A 20,347-nucleotide genomic window follows, 5' to 3' on the forward strand; every position below is an offset into this window, starting at 1 on the left:
TGAACTGGTCTCACTGGGCCAATAGAACAATTAAGACCTGATATATTAAAAGACAGGTATGAGACATTTATTATAATGGGTTTATGTGAAGACTGTTTTAAGTTCACTTGAATAAAAATTTGCTATATTGTTTACAGTCTAATAAATGTTAAATAAATATAGCTTTCAATTATACTGTAATGCCGAATGCCTATAATTAAATCTGCAGTCTGTAGTTTTTCCTCTTTGTCGCCATCTCTGTTTGAAATCTGCAATTGCAGTTATCAACTTTACGTGGGTTGTGCCTCGGCACGGCACAGCGCGGATGTTTTGAGGAGAATGTGCGGCTGTCAGTCACCATGCCGGTGTGGATAGTGTCATTCGGAATCACAGATTCTACTTTTTGGAAGTATGAACAACATAAGAATATTCACAGGTGGATGTAATCTGAACAAGTAACACCTGAATCTCTAGGTGTCACTGGTGATTGTCGTTTGAACCTTTCTGGATCCGCGATCAAATTGATAAGTTTAATTATATCAAGTGCCGTGAGAAAAGGCTATAAATCTCCACCTCCAACATCCTCACACACAATATAGCCTACTAGCCGAGACTCCTTCTTTATGTGTACAGATGTGACGTAATGACGCAAAGACATGCTTGAATTTCCCACGGAAATCCACCAGTACCACTGGAAATAAAAATATTATAAAAGCTTACAGTTTTGAATCAAGCTAAGGCAAGCAGATAATTTTGAACACTGGCTGGTTATGTAATTGCTCAAAAATATTTTTTGGATAATTTTTAACCAAAAAAAGTTATGGACTGCAGCTTTAATGGCTAAAATTGAGAGAAATAATATATATATATTTCATAGAGAGATCAGTAGCAGTATTCGTATCAGTGATACTGGCCTTCTTTCATAAAAGATGCCATTAAACACATATTTAAAATATAATGTTTATCTTGTTGACAGCACTAATTCTATTCTATTCTATTCTATTCTATTCTATTCTATTATATTATATTATTATATTAATACAGAAAATATCTTAGTACCTCCATAGTTAGTTCTATCACATCACTAATCATTATACTTGTAAATGACTGACCTCTCTCTCATCTCCTCCTCCAGTGGGTGACCAGGCCAACTTATAGAGCACCACATCCCTGGCAGGATGCGACCAGCTCACCCGAAAACTCTCGGAGGTGACCTCTGATGTCATCAGGCTAAAAGGGGCTGGTACAAGCTCTGATTGAGATAGAATCAAGCACGGGTAAGCAATCCAACATCATTTGAATCCTGAAATACAATCTGTTTTATCACTTTTTTTTTAATTATGTTAAATTGTTTACGTAAAAATTAAAATAGTAGTTCACTTCAAATAATAATTGTATCAGTATTTTGTCTAAAATATCTAAACATCCTTAAAACAAGATAGATTTACTTGAAACCAAATTGTTTAAGATAGTAAAGGCTGTTTTCAGAGAATACTGCATACACTGAACTAAATATATTTGAATTACTCCATTTGCATTCATTTTGGTATGTTTCTTTGATCATTTTTGTTCCACAGATAAGAGTCATGAGGCTTTGGAACGACATGAGGGTGAGTAAATGATGACATAATTTTCCTTTTTGTGTGAACTAATCTTTTAACCAATTTAATTTTGATTCAGTAAATGAATTCCTGATCATTCTCATCTCCACAGAGCGAACAGCATTTACCCTAACAATCACTTTTGCATTCAAATTAATCCCCTAGAAATGTAACCAAGTAACCTGATAAATGTAACCAAGTAACCAACGACAAAGTCAGGACACCCAGAGAACAATGAAACTCAGGAAATGAAGACCCAGATCTATTATAGATTCCAGCAGCCAATCATTGATTACTGAATGCAACAGGCTGCCTAGAAAGTGATGCTTTTCCAGGACTGGAGTAAATTGCAGTCTCTGTGTGCAGTGAAAATTGTACATTCTGTTGGAGGAGAAAAATACAGAAAAAATATGCACATACATGTACATGTTAAATCAGCATTGATGCGAGGAGACGAGATTTGTTTTTGCCCGTGCTCATGATAATGGATACCAATGGGCCCTGTCTCTTCTGAGCTTGGAGAAATAATTTGCATAAATCCACACCCACCGCCCAGGATATGCTGGCATCCTTAATGCAACTGACAAAACTGAATAGCTGAATTCACCTATTTAAACATTTTTAAGCAGTTCACTGGCAGGGATCAAACAGTCTCACTTGTAGTGAATCCACCACTGAGTGCCTCGGAAAGGCCGCCTTCATAGAGAGCAAAAACAGCAACGGTGTACTCTGTTAAGGGTGACAAGTTCTTCAGGTACACATTTGTGACGGGACCCAACTCCACCTGAAGAGAAGAAAAATAATATATAATGCATCTCTCTTCATAAAATTATGGAATGAGTGAGTACATTATTATAGTAATTAATTATATATATATATATATATATATATATATATATATATATATATATATATATATATATATATTACTTTAATATTATTTTAAACATATTTATTCTTTATAAACATATTACATTTTACTCATATGTAATCATTTTAATTCGATATACTGTATATAGTTGACTGGGTTTAAGAGTGAACAAGTGCTTGTTTGTTTAACAGAGAAACAAATGCTTGTCATGTATTGTAGGTTCTGCTGCAGTGATCACCTCATTGGTCAGCACACCATCTGTCTTGATATACATGACACGGTAGCCCTTTACTTTACTGGACACTGTGTCCCAGTTGAGTCGGACAGAGCTGTGGTCAACTTCTGTGACCCGCAGGTTACGTGGAGGTCTCAGGGACACTGCAGGAAGATATGGATTAAAGGACAAACTTAACAAAATTAAGGTATTTTTCTGGAAATCATTTTTCTGCAATTGGGATTAAGGGACGTATTTAGAACATTAAAATCGCAATGAATGTCTTGCCTTTAGAATTAACATAACATAAGATGCAATAACATCTTTAATTTAAACTGGTAGCAAAACAAAAATCATTATTGCTGTTAAGTTTGATGCATTTTAATGAATCAGTTTAAACTGACAGTTTCAATTAATTGTATTTTTCATATATAAAACTATAATCACTACTGTTTAAAAGTTTGGGGACAGTAAGATTTTATACACTTATACAGCATGGATGGATTAAATTAATCAAAACAGATAGTTAAAAAATAATCTTACAAAAGATTTCTATTTAAATAAATGTTCGTTTGAACATTCAATTCATCAAATTATTCTGATATATATATATATATATATATATATATATATATATATATATATATATATATATATATATATATATTTATTATATATATATATTAGAATTAGCAAATCAGCATATTAGAACAATTTCTGAAGGAATATGTTGCACTAAAGACTGGAGTAATGATGCTGAATAGCATATATTAAAATGTTCTGTGAAAAATGTGAAAAAAGCAGACCATCTATGGGAAAAGCCGGATTCCAGCATATCTTTATGTACACAATAATAATGTTTTACATTGTAATCCTTTTATTTTTAATATTTGGCATGTTTGTCTGCTGCTGCGCGTCCCTGTGTGTGTAATAAGCAAAGTGGACGCGCCTTGTGTACCCGCCTATAGGCTCATATTAATAATGCGCCCTTTAAATAAGAAAAAAAATACTGCGTGTATTTCAGTTGCCTCAAAATAGAAACGCGCCAACAATGCGCCTGAACACATCTCGTTTTAAAGCCAGCACGCCCATGGGCGTACAAATGGGCGCAAATGCATTTACTATTTAAACAACATGGCACAGGATGTGAAAATCATAACTGCGTCAGGCTGAAACTAGCAAAAAACACTTGCGTTGCGCTGGGTGTATGATAGGGCCCCTGCATGTTTAAATTTAAATTTAAAAACAGATTGGCCTGGACACTCACTGGTGGTCTCCTGAACAGTGGCGGGATCACTGGCCTCCTCTCCGAACATGGCATAGACCGTAACAGTGTACTCTGTGTCAGGAATCAATCCCTTCAGTTCCACATCAGTCACCATCTCATCCACCTTTAGCTGTATCACAAAAACAACAGCAACACCTTTAGAGCAGCATAAAGGCTGCTGAAACAGAGATAAAAAAGTGCAATCAAGGGAACTGAAACGTGATGATTGTTATTCTTCTTCTTTAGCTTCCATGAAAAGATGGTAACGGTGAAGCTACTATTTTGGTGGAAGTGTCATCATGTGAGCACGGGCTTAACGTTTGCTCAAACACAGACAGGCACACTCACAAAGGCAATTTGCAGCCTCACCTCTCTTTCATCTGTAGTCTCACTGCTCAGTGGAGCGTAAAGGATCATGTACCCAGAAGCCCCTTGTGCATCCCTCCAGCGGGCTCTCATGCTGTTGTCTGTCACTTCGTACAACTCGAGATCACTCACTGTCGGTAGAGCCACTGAGATACAAACAAACATACAAATCAGACATTTATACTTAACATAGACATACAGTGAAACGTGTTATGTTTGTGTTTGCATGTGTGTGCGTCAGGGCTCCAACCGGTTCAAGGAATAAAAAACAAAAACAAACAAAATTTTAACAGGAACAAAAACAGAAACACTTATTTGAAATTACCATTAGCCGGTTAGTAACGTTATTTTATAGTTCTGTCTAATATTTTAATTTGGCAATCAACCAATTATGAATTTAAAATAGTTAAAGTAGTAAGTAGTAAAATAGTAAGTTAAGTCGCTGGCACTAGCTTTTGGATCTTAGGAGTTTTTTTTCCGAGGATATGTCACTAACAGTTTGAAAAGTATTATGAAAATGAATGGCAGGTAATATCGCGCATGGCGTGCGTTTTGAACCAGAGAAAAGTGCAGTTTAGAACCGCTACTATTCAGGAATTGTTTTTTTAATAATTAAACACCATGTTGTCAAAGTTAATATTGTGGCACTTGCGTGCGTCATTATATTATTAACATTTTCCCAAAATCAAGCTCAAATGGAGTTACGAGGTTTTTCACCAGTGAATGTCAGAGATCTGAGGCAGTAAGTTCAGCATTACATTTTCATTAGCTTACAGGTTACAAAGTTTATTGTAGCTATATGGGCGCCATTGTTGGGGAAAGTTACTTTTAAATATAATGCATTACAATATTGCGTTACTCCCTAAAAAAGTAACTAATGGAACTTTATGGAAAGTAATGCGTTACGTTACTTTTACATTACTTTTTCTCACCTGGGATGGGCTTGCTTGTTTGTTTTTTAATAACAAAAAAAATAAGTTCTATTTTTGGCAAATGTAAAGGCCCTTTAACACCAAAAGTGAAATGAATAAGCCTCAGGCTGAAAGAAATGCAAACTCACAGCTGTACAGTAGAGGGCACAGCTCAAACAAACCTTTCAGCATTAAAACAAGTTTTAATATCTAACACCATTAAGACAGAGTATCTTGTTTTACTGGGGAAAAATACTGATTATGAAAACAATTTTCTGCAGTGCATGTTTGTCTTGAGTATTTTTTCAGTGTCTGGATATGTGTGCATTTCTGATCAGAAGAAGTGCATTCTGAGTTGGATTGTGGGAAAAGTGTGAAAGTTAAAGATGACTGATCGAGTGGGACAGAAATAGACAAGATTTTTATTCTGGAAACAAGCAGACATGGATAGCCTTTACCACAACACTGTCTTCTACCACAAACCAAAGACTTCAAACATCCACTAAATACTGCAGAATTCAGTCATGTCTTGCTGAGATGACTGACAGGTGTTTGCTATAAAGTAGTGGTTAAGAAATAAACTGTGTATAAGAAGGTGCTGATAGAATTGCACAGTTAAGGGTATTTAGGGAAAAATATAGGCATGTGGTTTGTGGGTAATACTGTTTGACAGTGAAATTGTGAAGGATACAAGCCTGTAACACATGTGTTTTGAGATGTTCTGTAGTCAATGTTGGTTGTGGCAAATTTTGAGGATGACTCACGTGTGATCTGGTTGCCTCTGAGAGCGTCACTCGCTGCGTTGCGGTACACAGCGAACACTGCAATCTCGTATTCAGTCAGAGAGTTCAAATTCTGCAGGACGACTGAATTCTCCCTGCCGCCCACCACAATCTGTACAGCAAGACAACAGCGGTTTGTGACGCCCAGCACAGCACTTTAGAGAATGATTATGAAAATATAAAACCAAAAGCCTCAACAGTGTTAAATAACGTGGCAAAGTGCAGTACATAATATTTATAGTATTGGGCTGACACCCATCACAAAAAACTGGAAATAGAACAACGGAGATAAAAGAGGCATAATAAACTGGCACTAAGAAGTATTTTGCCATTTAAGCCACAGTTAAAAATGTAAGGATGTCATTGCTCTAGATAACAAAATATCAAACCAAGTGGTTTATTTTAAAGAAAGAAAAGAACAAAAAATGACTTCTAAAGCATTGACCTCTGAACAATGTAACATCAGTTGACATGAATAGTAGGATTTCTGACAATAAGGTCATATATCTTCCTAAACACTTTTACCCTTTCAGTCAATTTTTATTCACTCTCATGTTGTTCCAAACCTATATTTATTTATTTGTTCTGTCGAACACGAAAGATATAAAAAAAGAAGATGTAAAAAAAGAAAAGTCTAAAAATAGAATAAAAGTCAGTGGGGTCTAATGATGTTTTGGACCCCATTGACTTTCTTTATATGAAGAGAAAGTATAATACAACTCCGGTATAATACAACTACGGTTGTGTTAAAACTTGAGCTCTATAAATAAAACGTCCCGGGTTACGTATGTAACCCTAGTTCCCCGAAGGGACGGACGCTGCGTGAAATCGCAGTGGGAACGCCCTCAGCGTGACGCGTCTGAAGCATGAATGAAATCAGTCAATGGAGAGAATGAGCGTACGGCGAGTGACGTCATCGACCAGGAAGCTATAAATATCCCCTGAGTACACAACACGCCAGCTTAAAAGTTACTGAAGCAGCGACCCAAGGGGATGCCGAGAGTATGGCAGGACACGCAGCGTCCGTCCCTTCGGGGAACTAGGGTTACATACGTAACCCGGGACGTTCCCCTTCAGGGACTACCGCTGCGTGAAATCGCAGTGGGAACGCAATACCCACATCCCCATACGACCAAATCCCCGTCGTGTGTCATTAGGAGACACAAACCGACGAGAGAACCTGAGCCCCGGGAGTGGAGCTAAGATCGAGGGAATAAAATCTAACGAAACTGTGCGGTGAGGACCAGCCTGCCGCATCACAAACGTCCTGAAGAGAAGCTCCTGAAAGAAGAGCTGTAGAAGTAGCCATACTCCGGGTGGAATGAGCCCTTACAGCCAAAGTGAAGGCTGATGGGCCGAACCATAAGCAAGTGGGATGGCCTCGACCACCCACTTGCTCATCCTTTTTCTAGATGCAGGACATCCTTTCTTAGGTGACCCAAACAGACGAACATTTGTTCCGATCTCCTCCACAGGGCAGCTCTGTGGACGTAAGCATCAAAACCCAAACTGGGCACAGCAAATTAATTTTCTCCTGGTCTGACGTCAGAAAAGGCGGAGGACAGAAAACCTGCAGAACTATAGGTCTAACTGAAACAGTTGGAACCTTAGGAACATAACCTGGTCTCGGAAAGAGAAAGGCCTTAACCAACCAGGAGCAAATTCCAGGCACGAGGGAGCCACCGAAAGTGCTTGAATATCTCCAATTCTTTTTAGAGATGAGAAAGCGAGAAGAAGGATAGTCTTTAGAGTAAGAAACTTTTCCGAAACTTCCTCGATGGGCTCGAAAGGAGCAAGGGAGAGACCTTCTAAGATGACGGCCAGATCCCAAGCTGGTACCCTTGTGCGAACTGCAGGCCTCAGCCTCAAGGTGACACGAAGGAAGCGAGACATAAGCGGGTGTTTCCCGAGGGAACCTCCACTTGAAGGGTTTTGGTAAGCAGCTAAGGCCGCCACATACACCTTCAGTGTGGAGTGGGATAACCCTGTGGAGAGACGGTCCTGCAGGAAATCCAGGACTGTACCAACCGGGCAGTTAACTGGGTCCTGCTGGCGCTCTCCACACCAAGAGGTGAAAAGTTTCCACCTCGCGGCATATAACTTCCTCGTGGAGGGAGCTCTGGATCGGAGGATGGTCTCAACGACCTCAGCCGAGAGACCAGAATCTATGAGCTGGGCCCCCTCAGAGGCCAAGCCCACAGCCTCCATAGCTCTAGACGGGGGTGAAAGATCGACCCACTCGCCTGAGAGAGCAGATCTCTCCTGATCGGTATCTCTAGGGGAGAGCCGTTGAGGAGAGACACTAGGTCCGCAAACCATACCCGGGCCGACCAGAACGGGGCTATTAGCAGGAGACTGAGCCCGTCCCGGCGAACCCTCTCCAGAACTCCTGGGAGCAGAGCGATCGGGGGAAAAGCGTACAAGCGTGACCTCGGCCACGGATGTACCATCGCATCCAACTCCAGCGGGGCTGGATGGCTGAGAGAGAACCACAGCGGGCAGTGTGATGTTTCTCGAGAAGCAAATAGGTCTACCTCGGCAAGACCGAAATGTTTCCATAGGAGTTCCACCACCTCGGGGTGAAGACTCCATTCCCCGGGCCTCGGCCCCTGTCTTAACAGGATGTCTGCCCCCTGATTTAAATACCCCGGGAGATAAAAGCTCTCAGAGAAAGAATTTTCCCCTGGGACCAAAGAAGGATCTGACGTGCCAGTTTGTAAAGCGGGCGAGAACGCAAACCCCCCTGATGGTTGATATAAGAAACCACCGATGTGTTGTCTGTCAGAGCCTGAAACACCGCCAACATCTCTAGGCAGTTTAAGTGCCACAGACGATGATGGTCCTCCCACAGACCCTGAGCCCACCCGTGAGAGAGGCATCTGTCATTAGCATAACGCGACGACAAGGAGCTCCTAACACAGGGCCTTGGGACAGAAACCAAGGATCTTTCCACATGATCAGGGCGTGATGACACCGTCGCAAACTCACGATCATGCGAAGCGGATTTCCCCTCGGGGAGAATCCCTTGGTCCTGAGCCACCACTGTAACAGTCTCATGTGCAAGAGGCCAAGAGGTATCACGTTGGACGCAGCTGCCATGAGACCTAGCAGTCTCTGGAACTGTTTTACAGTGGATGACTGGCCTAGCTTGACCTGATCTACTGCAGCGAGAATCAAAGCAATACGAGCAGGTGACAATCGTGCCTGCATCGTCGTTGAATCCCACACTACACCTAGAAAAGTGGTTCCCTTTCAGTCGATAACGTCGGACGTAGTCGACGCGACTGAAATGGGATCACGCTAGGGAGCCTATCATCTTCGAGTACTATTGAACGAGCCAATGTAATTGGCGTGCGTGATTCGCATCACACACTCCGCCCCCGCGGCGCGGGTATAAATACGGAAGTGGATGCACGCACTAGTTGCCTTTCGCTTCGGAGCCGATCGTTTGATGTCTCTGAGAGTGCTGTTGTCTACAACGAGCGAGTGTGTCGGTGTTCTTCAGGAAGACTCTCCCAGTGCTGGTGTTCTACAGCGCGAGTGCAGCGGTGATCGCGAGCTTTGAGCTCTCAACTGCTGTTTTAACAGCAACAAATTTCTAAATGTTTGTGTGTGTTGATGACTGGTTAGAGGGCGGAAAAGTGAGTGCTTCACTGTTTCAGTTCTCTGTTCAGTGTTGCCGCGGTCATTTCCCTGTGTGCTCCGGCACTGGTGACGGTCCTATTTTCTGAAAGAGCAACACGGGTGCGTTTGCGTCTTTTTCAAGATGTCATTCCGCCCGTGCGTTTCTGGGTGCGGTCGTTCCCTGTCTCTCTCTGATGGTCACAACTGTTGTGTCACGTGTTTGGCTTACAGCACGCTGAGACAGCTTTTGTGGACAGCTCATGTTTTCACTGTGGGAACATGACTGTCGCAGTGTTGAGGGCGAGACTCGCCTTCGTTCGCGGAGAGCGAGTCCCCATTACCATGCCCCACCCTCGGGTGCTGTGTGGGATGGGTGACCGGAGGATAGTGTTGGATGTCCCGCCCGGTAACCATTCCCTGTGGGCTCCTCACTCCTCCCTTCCACTGCAACCACTGGAGCCTCCGGTGTTTTCTGCTGGTCCATCTGTAATGGGTGGGCCAGCGGTTTCACTCGGGGCTCCCCTGGAGGACAGGACGCCGATTGCAGCATCAGAGGGTGAGCTGACTTCTGGAGATGATGACTCGGCTGCATTGTCTCCCTCCGGGAGTTCAATGTTGCCCGAGCCGGATCCAGAATTATCAGCTATGCTGAAACGGGCCGCCGAGGCTGCCGGGCTCGAGTGGAACCTCCACCGTGTCCCGTTCAGTCTCGGTTGGAATCTGGAGTTTGGTATCTTGGGGCGGGCCGCGCTGGTTCTCAGCTCGCCGCCCCAGTGCCTTTCTTTCCCGAAATGCATGGAGAGCTTATCAGGTGGTGAACAGCATCTTTCTCTGCCAGAAACTGCCTGAATAGCTTTTCCCCCTCATTACCCTTGATGGAGGAACGGTGAAGGGTTGCGAGGTGTCCCTCCATTGGAGCGGTCTGTCGACACAGGTGCACCTGTGTCCGGCGGCCGCTGCCTTTTGGGGGGATCCTCGTCTCCCCCCTAAGGCCTGTGAGTTTCGTCCGTTCCGACGGGCAGAGCTTACAAAGCCTGTGGGCAAGCCCCTTCCTCTTGCGTGCCATGGCGTTGCTGCAGGCTAGGGCACCCATGGCATGCACGAGGGTAATCCAGACCGTGCGCTCATAGGTGAGCACCGCACTGCATCCGACCTCACCCTCCGGGGTACGGGTGTCGTAGCGTGCGTGATCGGTCTGGCGATGTCCACCTTGGTGGTCCAGTAGCGCCTTCGTTGGCTCAGCCTGGTTGGTATGGCGGATGCGGACAAGGTTCGGTTCCTGGTCTCCCCAATTTCCCAGGTTGGGCTGGTCGGCGACGCGGTGGAGAACTGCATCAAACAGTTCTCTGCCGCTCAAGCGCAGACGGAGGTCATCTGGCACATCCTGCCCCGGTGGCCAGCTGCTGCCTCCACCCGCCGCCGGTGGCAGCTCCTCCGCCTGCTCGTCGCCGTGGGCGTTCTCCGGCCGCCGCTCCTGCTGGCCCTCCGCAGCAGCCTCCACCCAGGCCTCAGCAGGGAGCCGGCCGCAGTAGAGACGCCCAGCCCGCTCCAGGCGCTGCCAAGCCAGGTGGCAAGCGACAGCGAAAGCATTCCGGAGCGGGCCGCCCAGGAATGGATGAGATGCTCTTGGAGTGGCACGATCACTCCCTCCCCCCGGGTGAGGGCCGGGTGGAGCCTTTGTTTGTGTGTGTGTCTGTTCCGCCGCTGGCTCCCTAAAAAAAAAAAAAAAAAAAAGCGGAGCAAGCGGTACCCACACTTCAAAGAGAGAGCAATTTCATCTGTTCCTGGGTCCCAAGAGGGCCAGTCTGGCGGGTGTGACCCTGTATAGCCTTACACCCCTCAGCTCCCCCTTGGTCGCCAGCAGGCAGCTTGGTGCGTTCGAGGACCCGGTCATCCGCCTTCTCACGCGCCCCCTGCCGCTTGTGGAGACAGGTAAGTGTTGCACAGCACACTAACACCACTCTCTCTACTTTGCTGCCCCACCTCAGGCTCGGCTACCCCGCTCAAGTCAGTGATAGTCATCACATTAGGTGTTGAGCAGACGTGCTCCTGAAAATTCAGTGATATTCATCACACCGAGTGTTGAGCAGTGCTCCTGACTTGTGCGTGCTTATCTTATCCTGCTGGCGAAGGATTTGATATAGCCGCTCCTCCAGCCGGTACGAAGGCCAGTTGTAAACTCGTTCTTCGTGCTACTAGGTGGTGGGTCGTGACCATCTTGGCCCAAGATTGGTCTGCAGCTTTGACCTGAAAGACATGTGCTTCAGATCTCTACCTCCCGCACCGCAGGCCATCCTGTGTGTTGCGTCTAAGGGTGGAGTATCAGTACAGTGTCCTTCCCCTCGAGTGCTCCAGAGCCCGTTGGGTCTTCAGGTCAACTGGAAGAGAGTAATCTCGCCCACGGGCTGAGTATCTCTTTTCTAGTTTTGGAGAGGTACTCGGTCCAACATGTCTCTCCAATGAGAATGTGTTCAGCTGGTGTTGAAGTGAGAAAGGGTCCCACTGAAAGAACTTTCAGAGGCTCCTGGGGTATATGGTAGTCGCAGCCTTTGGCTCCCTCCATATGTGACCGCTTCAGCGCTAGCTTCACGATCGAGTCCCGAGGTGACCGTGGCAGAGCAGCTCACCCTGTGTGACTATAGTTCATCCCGGTCTGCTGCCAAACCCTCTTCAACAGAGCGGCCATGTACAAAGGGCGTGTTTTAACGGGGGCCTGGGCGACCCCCGACTACACGGGCATTCGTGCCTCGAGTTGTTAGACATTGCGACCGTTGCGCAAGCTTCCCTTGCATGTCACAAACTCACCCGTCACCTCCTCCTTGGAGTCAGACGCTTCTGAGGGCGCCTTATTCCACTCCTCCTGCTTACTCAATCGTGCCGCCATCGAGCCTCACGACAGTTATAGCCAGGGCAAGTGGAGACTCCATCCCCTGGGTCCGGCTGGGTCATGACCATTCCGGGGCCGCTCAGTTGCCCCCCCGGTTTTATTTTTCCGCCAGTGTTTGGGTAAACCGAGCGGACTACCCTTGGACAAACACTGGGACTCAGCGGCCCCAGGGGCCCGCAGAAATGCGTTTAACCCCAGTGAGCCTTCTAAAAGTGACTGCGACTCATGGTCGCCTTGCGCCTGCAAGTCAGTGAAATCATCACTCTTCATGTTGAGCAGATTTGCTCCTGAAACTCAGTGAAGTTCATCGCACTCTGGTGTTGAGCAGCAATGCTCCTGTAGCTCAGTGAGTCCATCACAGGTAGCTCAGTGAATTCATCACACGCAGTGCTGAGCAGAAATGCTCCTGGTGCTCAGTGAAGTTCCTCGCACTCAAGTGTTGAGCAGAAATGCTCCTGAAGCTCAGTGAGTTTATCACACTCAGGTGTTGAGCAGTAATGCTCCTGAAGCTCAGTGAACTTGTCACACTCAAGTGCTGAGCAGAAATGCTCCTGTCGCTCAGTGAGGTTCTTCGTACTCAAGTGTTGAGCAGAAATGCTCCTGAAGCTCGGTGAGTTTATCACACTCAGGTGTTGAGCAGGAATGCTCCTGAAGCTCAGTGAACTTGTCACACCCAAGTGCTGAGCAGAAAATGCTCCTGAAGCCCAGTGATCTTCACATGTTGTGTTGAGCAATGCTCCTGTCTTTTGCGCCCGTCACTTGCACCTACGTGCCATGTCAGGAGAGGAACAGGTCTTCATAGTTGCCCCTCATTGGCCCAACTAGACCTGGTTCCCTTCAACAGCCTTCCTGACTTCCCCTGGATTCGGGGACGGGGCACGATGGCACACGCGTTCTTCCCCCGGAGATTCCGGGCGGTCTTACATCCGAACGCGGAGGTTCAGGTGGCTATCACAAGAACATGTGTTAGTTACCATCACTTCTGCGAGCACCCCCTAGAATTGGGTAGCGTGCTTACGCCTTTAGAAGTGGAACCTAGTCGTTGAGTGCGTCTTCTCCCCTGAGGAGATCCTGAAAGCTTTCGATCACTTCGGTGCTCTCTTTCCTGCAAAATGGGTTGCAGTAGGCTGTTTTCCTAAATCACCCTCAAAATGATGTTGCCTCGGTGTTTAAACGACGCTCATCGTGTTGCAGAAGTATGCAGAAGCACGTTCTGATCGTCAGGTTCCTGAGGAGCAAGGTCTTGTAAATCCTTGTGTCCCTCTTTATCCTCTTGGGCCTTGTCCCTGGTGCGACTGCACTGCAGAGACCGCCCCTGAGCCACTGCAGGTAGTGAGTTAAAAATTCTGTTATATCAGTTCTCCTGCTCGCGTGGTCTCTACTAGAGGGTAGGGACTTGCTCGCTTTCGGTCAACGTATTGTGCCTGGAGTCTGGGCCGGCTAACTCTCACAAGCTGAGATCCCGGCTCGGATTGTGCCCAAGGTTCCTACCTCTCCCGTAATAGGAGCAGGTGGTGAGCCTGCAAGCGCTGCCCTGGAGGAGGCAGATCCAGCCCTGGCTTCTCTGTCCGATTCGCTTGGACGTGTACAGAATGCAAGCCATAGACCTCAGACCAGCTCTTCAAATATCTGTGGAATTCAGCAGAGAGGGAAGGCTGTTTCCATGCAAAGTTGCACTTAGTGCTTGCCTTCATTTCGGCAAAGATCCGAGATGCAACATGTCCACTTAGGTGTTGAGCTCCTCTATGATGAGTGTAAAGTGCTCCGCCTGGGCGTTGACGATATACTTTGCTAAACAGATTCTAGAGTTGGGGGCTGGACGACACCTAGTTGAACCGCTGCTTCCCGTGGGCTCCCTTCTCATGAAGCCAGTTTCACCGTGAGCCCGGTTCAAGTGTCGGCTTGCTGCGCCATTCCCCTCCTATGGACTGGATACGTGCGCCTTTCTACTCCAGTTGAGTTCCCTTAAAATTGAACCCTGTTGAGTTCCTCCACACCCCTCCGACGTCGGACGTGCGGAACGTCTGGTGTTAGGCCTACCACTCGTAAGCAGTGTGGAACCTGTGTTAGGCTGGGTCCATATGTTGCGGTCCCTTCGGTGACCCCATATGTGTATTCTTCCACGATACGGCTCCCTGCGGTGAGCCCGTGTCTTCCCTCGGCAGAGTCTCTCTGCCGTCACTGTCCGGTGTGTCTCCCCCCGTCTTAGGCTGGAGCCACCCCAGTGACATTCCATATGTTAGACTGCCCGGTTTCCGCCCAGTTCATATGTGTATTCTCCACATTTCCTCCCTCGGGTTGGATGTGGCTTCCGCAGCGTCCCTTCCTTCCACGTACGGGGAACGCTTTCCCAGTGGTCCTGTAGGAACAGCAGTGACTTCCCTGGCCTAAGCCCTGTCCTTCCCCGCCTTAAGTTTGCGGGGGCATCAGGAGGCTTTGGTTTAGGCACTGGAAGGTGGCAGCGTTAGTGGCGTGTTCAATGGTTGATCCCATTTCAGTCGCGTCGACTACGTCCGACGTTATCGACTGAAAGGGAACGTCCTGGTTGCGTATGCAACCCACCGTTCCCTGAAGGAGGGAACGGAGGACGTAGTCCCCTTGCCACTACCGCTGGACCACCGCTGACCCCGGGTTACTCTCGGCTCCTCAGCGAAAAGCAACTAGTGCGTGCATCCACTTCCGTATTTATACCCGCGCCGCGGGGGCGGAGTGTGTGATGCGAATCACGCACGCCAATTACATTGGCTCGTTCAATAGTACTCGAAGATGATAGGCTCCCTAGCGTGATCCCATTTCAGTCGCGTCGACTACGTCCTCCGTTCCCTCCTTCAGGGAACGGTGGGTTGCATACGCAACCAGGACGTTCTCTGTAATGGAGAAAGAACACTCTTTTTGGCGTTGAGCCTCAGCCCCAGTCACTTGATATGAGCAAGAACGACATCTCGGTGCCGAACCGCCTGTTGTTCCGATTGAGCTAGAATCAAGCAATCGTCTATATAGTACAGAAAGCGGATGCCCTATAACCTCAGCGGGGCTATAGCAGCATCCGTACACTTTGTGAATGTTCGGGGTGACAGTGCTAGGCTGAACGGAAGAACCCGATATTGGTACGCTTCGCCCCCGAAAGCGAACCTCAGGAACTTCCTGTGTTGAGGGAGGATAGATACATGGAAGTAAACGTCCTTTAGATCTATCATGACAAACCAGTCCTCGGATCTGATTTGAACATCCCCAGTGACAGACACAGCGCCCTGTAACGTACTGGCAGGGAACAGCTGGTCTGGGCACTCCACAACCCTCCTCGGAGGGGGCGAGCGTCCCTCGGGAAATCGCTCGCCGAGTCTCTCTACGCCCTGTGAAGGCAGGGTTAGTAGAGCAGACCACTGAGGGCATCGGAAAAGACAGGGCACCGTGTTCTTGTGCAGTGAACTCAGGTCTTTCACGATAGGGACCACCCTCAGAACCCTGACGTTCAGCACGTCAGGATTTTTTTTTTTTCGATGAAGTAGTATCCTAACTCCCTGCTGGGTGGGGGACCCATTCCGCCAGGAACTCTACTAAGGGAACCAGCCTCTCGAGGCTGGCCTCCGGATGAACATCCCGAGTGACAGACACAGCGCCCTGTAACATACTGGCAGGAAACAGCTGGTCTGAGCACTCCACAACCCTCCTTGGAGGGGGCGAGCGTCCCTCGGGAAATCGCTCGCCGAGTCTCTCTACGCCCTGTATAGGCAGGGTTAGTAGAACAGACCCCTGAGGGCATCGAGAAAGACAGGGCACCGTGTTTTTGTGCGGTGAACTCAAGTTTTTCCCGATGGGGACCACCCTCAGAGTCCTGACGTTCAGCCCGTCAGGACTTTTTCGACGCGGCCTTTCTGGCGACAATGACTGTCCTCAGATCAGTCCTGCCCCGAGAAGGCCGCGCCGGAGAGCACCCCGCCTCGTCCCTCCAGTTTCTCTGCAGGGGGGCACGAGACGTGACACTCCGCTTCTGCTGTGCTCTTTTTGAAGACGAACTCGACGAAAGACTTTGCTCTGGTTGAACATTCTGCGTGACAGACACAGTGCCCTGTAACGGCGCACCGGCAGGGAACGACTGGTCTGAACACACTAGAACCCTCCTTAGAGGCGGCGAGCGTCCCTCGGGAAAGCACTCGCCAGACCCTTCTACGCCCTGTTTCGGCAGGGTTAGTAGGACGGGCCCCTGAGGGCGCCGGGAGAGACAGGGCACCCTTAAGGGAGGTGAACGCAAGTCTCTCTCGGCGGGGACCCCCCTCAGATTTCCTTTGAGCAGGTTGGCCTGAAAAGCCTGCATAAAAGTCATCGTATGCAAACATGCAGCCGCCTGCCGAGCCACCGAGTAAGCCTTCCCCACCAGCACAGAGGTATATATATTTATTTATTTATTTATTTTTTGGTGGAAGAGCCGGTGCTTTAAGTGAAGACGATGAAGCAGGAGAGAGATAGCTCGCAAGCGTCTCCTCCGCCTACAGTATCGTCACATAACCAGCAGATTTAGCACCAACAATGTTACCATAAGCATTGGACTGATTTGTGTAAATTCTGCTTGAAACCGGTCTAACCCAGGTCTTTGAAAACTCAGCATGAAGATCTGGGAAGAACGGTAAGCACCGGCTAGAAGGTTGAGGTCGTGCAGACAGAAATCTATCATCTAGATTGCTTTTAATTCTAGAAACCTGTCTATCAGCTGGCCACTCGATACTGTTATTTTATTATTATTTTTTTAGCTTTTCAACAGCCCGAGATAATACATCCATCAAACCTTCTTCATTTGCAGTATAATGTGATAAACTAGTTTTCTCTGATAATAAACTTTCGACATCCAGCTCCTCAGAACTGGAAAATCTCAATTCAACATCATCATGTGCCTCCACCCGGGCAGAAGTAACCGCCGCAGCGCGTGCTTCCAGAGCCGGGTGAGAGGCACTAGATCTCGTCGGAGATAGCTGAGATAGGGCGGAGCCCGTCTCAACGTCGCCAGCGAGATCCATCTGCGAGCCCCAAGACAAGCGCCGCCGCTCTGCCTCAACAGAAGCGGGACCCGAGCCTCGGGGAGCTCGCAGCAAATCACTCTCCTCGAAGAGCGATCGCCGCGAGCGCAGAGTTCTCAAGGGAAAACGCTCGCAATGCTGACAATCGACTCCCTCGAGAGCCGACTGGGCATTGCTGCACTCCCAAACAAGCCACACTTAGCTCGTGTGAATCCCCACCCGTGATGTGCCGAGTACAGGGGGGAACACACTTCTTATACTGCTCGCTCATATTGGTTTTTTTTATATAAAATATATATAGTGAAAACTCCTGACAAAACAGACAAACACAATCGACAGATTCAGACACACACAGAGCTGCTGAAGTAACTAAAAGCTGGCGTGTTGTGTACTCAGGGGATATTTATAGCTTCCTGGTCGATGACGTCACTCGCCGTACGCTCATTCTCTCCATTGACTGATTTCATTCATGCTTCAGACGCGTCACGCTGAGGGCGTTCCCACTGCGATTTCACGCAGCGGTAGTCCCTGAAGGGGAACTTGACTTGACTTGGGAAACATTTTTCAAAATAGTGTCTTTTGCCCTTTCCGCAGAAGAAAAAAAAGACATATAGGTTGGAACAACATGAGGGTAAGTAAATGATGGCAGAAATGTATTTCTTTGCACCAAATATCCTTTTAAGTATGGGGGACCAAACCTGCAAAAATGATATAGAAATTATAATAATAAATAAATAAAGTAAAAAAGACAAAAAAATTATTAAAAACCAGTACAAAAAATTATAAATGAAGGAAAAAGCAAAACAAAAATAAATTCAGGATTAAATTTGATTAAAAGTTAATTATATTTGTTTTATTAAGTCATTTATTCCTTTATTTATTTTCCAATTATTGGTCCTCTGTATTTAAGTGGTGGCTTTTAGTTGGTAGGTTTGGTTTTAAATACACGTAGTGGATGTTCTGTAGCCCTGCTAAATAACGGCACAATAGTTGAGTAACAGATTTGAAAGCTGTGATGGATTATAACGTCTTTGTTTGGTCACCTCTTCCAGAATGTCTGCTCTGGTTGGATGGTAAACAACCCGATATCTTTCCACACTTCCAGGAGCATGAGTCCAGGACACACGAAAACTGTGTGCAGTCACCTCAGAAATGACCAAGTCCTGGGGTGGGGACGCAGTCCCTTCAGTGACAGAATCTCCTGGCAATGAGGGAATCGTGAGACATTAGATCCCATCCCACACATCAGAAATGGAAGTTTAAACAGCAGGCAAAACACTCACGATTCATTTCTTTGTCCTGTTCCTCCACTCCATCACACACCTTCCTGGTCAGACCATCCACTATAGTGCTCATGATACTGAAGTCAGCCACGTTATAAACGTGCGTGTCCTCTGGTTCAGAGGCGATGGCCTTCAGCTCGTTCTCATCAGCATTCTTCACACCTACGCATAACCAAACATATTCATAAAGGTCATATTCCCACTTTTCTGGAATATCTATAGGAGACAACGAGTGTTGATAATGCATCTGTGTTGACAGTCTACAATCTTTTGCAAATAATTATTAGTGATAAAATTCATAAATGACCCCTGAAAGCTCAGCAACATTTATACATTGGCCCTGAGGATGTTTATTTAACACTGGGTGGATACTTTTTCTACATACTGCATAAATGAAAGTAGATGAACTATTCTACAGAAAGATGCATGAGGAATCTTTCTAATACCAATGGCAAATAACTCGACTCCAGCACTTCTCAGGGTCTGAGCAGGTGGGATAACGTCATCCTGGGATTTGCCGTCGGTTATCAGGATTCCAATTTTGGGAACATCGGTACGAGCCCCAGACTCAGGTTTGAAGCTGTTCTCCAGGATGTAGGTAAGAGCAAGACCTAGACAGATCAAAATATTAAATTCAAAAATTTCAAAATAAGAAGTAAAGTGAAATTTCACTTTATAAATTCATATTTATGAGAAATAAAGTCACAATTATTAGACGTTGCAATTGCAGTACAATAAATAAAGTGGTATATAAGATAAATAAACTTGCAATTGTCAGTTATAAAGTTGCAATTATGAGAAAACATTGAAATTACGAGAAATAGTAACAATTGTGAGATGTAGTCATAATTATGTGAAAGTTGCAATTGTGAGATATGAAGTTGCAATTGTGACAACGTTGCTAATAAAAAAAGCACCAAAAGTAGCAAATACAAAAAAAATTGCAATTGCGTATTACAAAGACGCATAATTGAGAAATAGTCCCAACTGTGAGATATAAAATTGCAATTACAGTATGCGAATTGTGAGATATAAAATTACAATTATTCAAAAGTCACAATTGTGAGATATAGTCGCAATTGTGAGATATAAAGTTGCGATTCTGAGATATGAAGTTGCAATTGTGACAATGTTGCAATTAAAAACAGTGAATTCACAATTACAGTACAAGAAATAAAGTCGCAAATCCAAAAAAATTGCAATTGTGTATTGTAAAGTCACAAAAAAAACAGTCACAATTGTGAGATAAAGTCACAATTACGAGAAAAAGTTGCACTTTTGTGAAATAAAATTGCAATTACAAAAAGTGAAGTCATAATTAAAGCACAAGAACTAAAGTCGCAAATATGAGAAATACTAAATAGTGCCTGGTCATGTTGGGCTGCCCGGTTAGTGAATGAAACGCCGGTTTCTGCGCTGATAAACTGCACACAAAGTAAAATACTGCATTTGTTTATGTGAATTTAACCCTACAGCAATGTCGAATTTGTAAATTGGGTTCAATGATAGAACTGTATGTGACCAGTTTCACTAGGCACAGTAAACATATC

The 20,347-nt window shown here is 46.0% G+C and overlaps 1 protein-coding gene across 7 annotated transcripts in view; it reads right to left on the reverse strand.

Moving 5' to 3' along the window:
* col14a1a (collagen, type XIV, alpha 1a) overlaps nucleotides 1–20,347 on the reverse strand; it is a 143,710-nt gene that overhangs the window by 88,248 nt on the left and 35,115 nt on the right. For all 7 annotated transcript variants that reach the window (XM_077209533.1, XM_077209539.1, XM_077209520.1 and 4 more), the window contains 9 exons: nucleotides 19,244–19,408; nucleotides 18,798–18,959; nucleotides 18,558–18,715; nucleotides 5,974–6,103; nucleotides 4,302–4,444; nucleotides 3,933–4,062; nucleotides 2,690–2,829; nucleotides 2,238–2,364; nucleotides 1,092–1,231 (listed from right to left, as the gene is read on the reverse strand). In XM_077209533.1, coding sequence (XP_077065648.1) covers nucleotides 1,092–1,231; nucleotides 2,238–2,364; nucleotides 2,690–2,829; nucleotides 3,933–4,062; nucleotides 4,302–4,444; nucleotides 5,974–6,103; nucleotides 18,558–18,715; nucleotides 18,798–18,959; nucleotides 19,244–19,408 — 1,295 coding nt within the window. The remainder of the gene's footprint in view (nucleotides 1–1,091; nucleotides 1,232–2,237; nucleotides 2,365–2,689; nucleotides 2,830–3,932; nucleotides 4,063–4,301; nucleotides 4,445–5,973; nucleotides 6,104–18,557; nucleotides 18,716–18,797; nucleotides 18,960–19,243; nucleotides 19,409–20,347) is intronic.

Source organism: Siphateles boraxobius, unplaced genomic scaffold (assembly GCF_051911475.1).
Source record: "Siphateles boraxobius isolate OS27281-9 unplaced genomic scaffold, OSU_SipBor_1 12, whole genome shotgun sequence".
Lineage (NCBI taxonomy): Eukaryota > Metazoa > Chordata > Actinopteri > Cypriniformes > Leuciscidae > Siphateles > Siphateles boraxobius.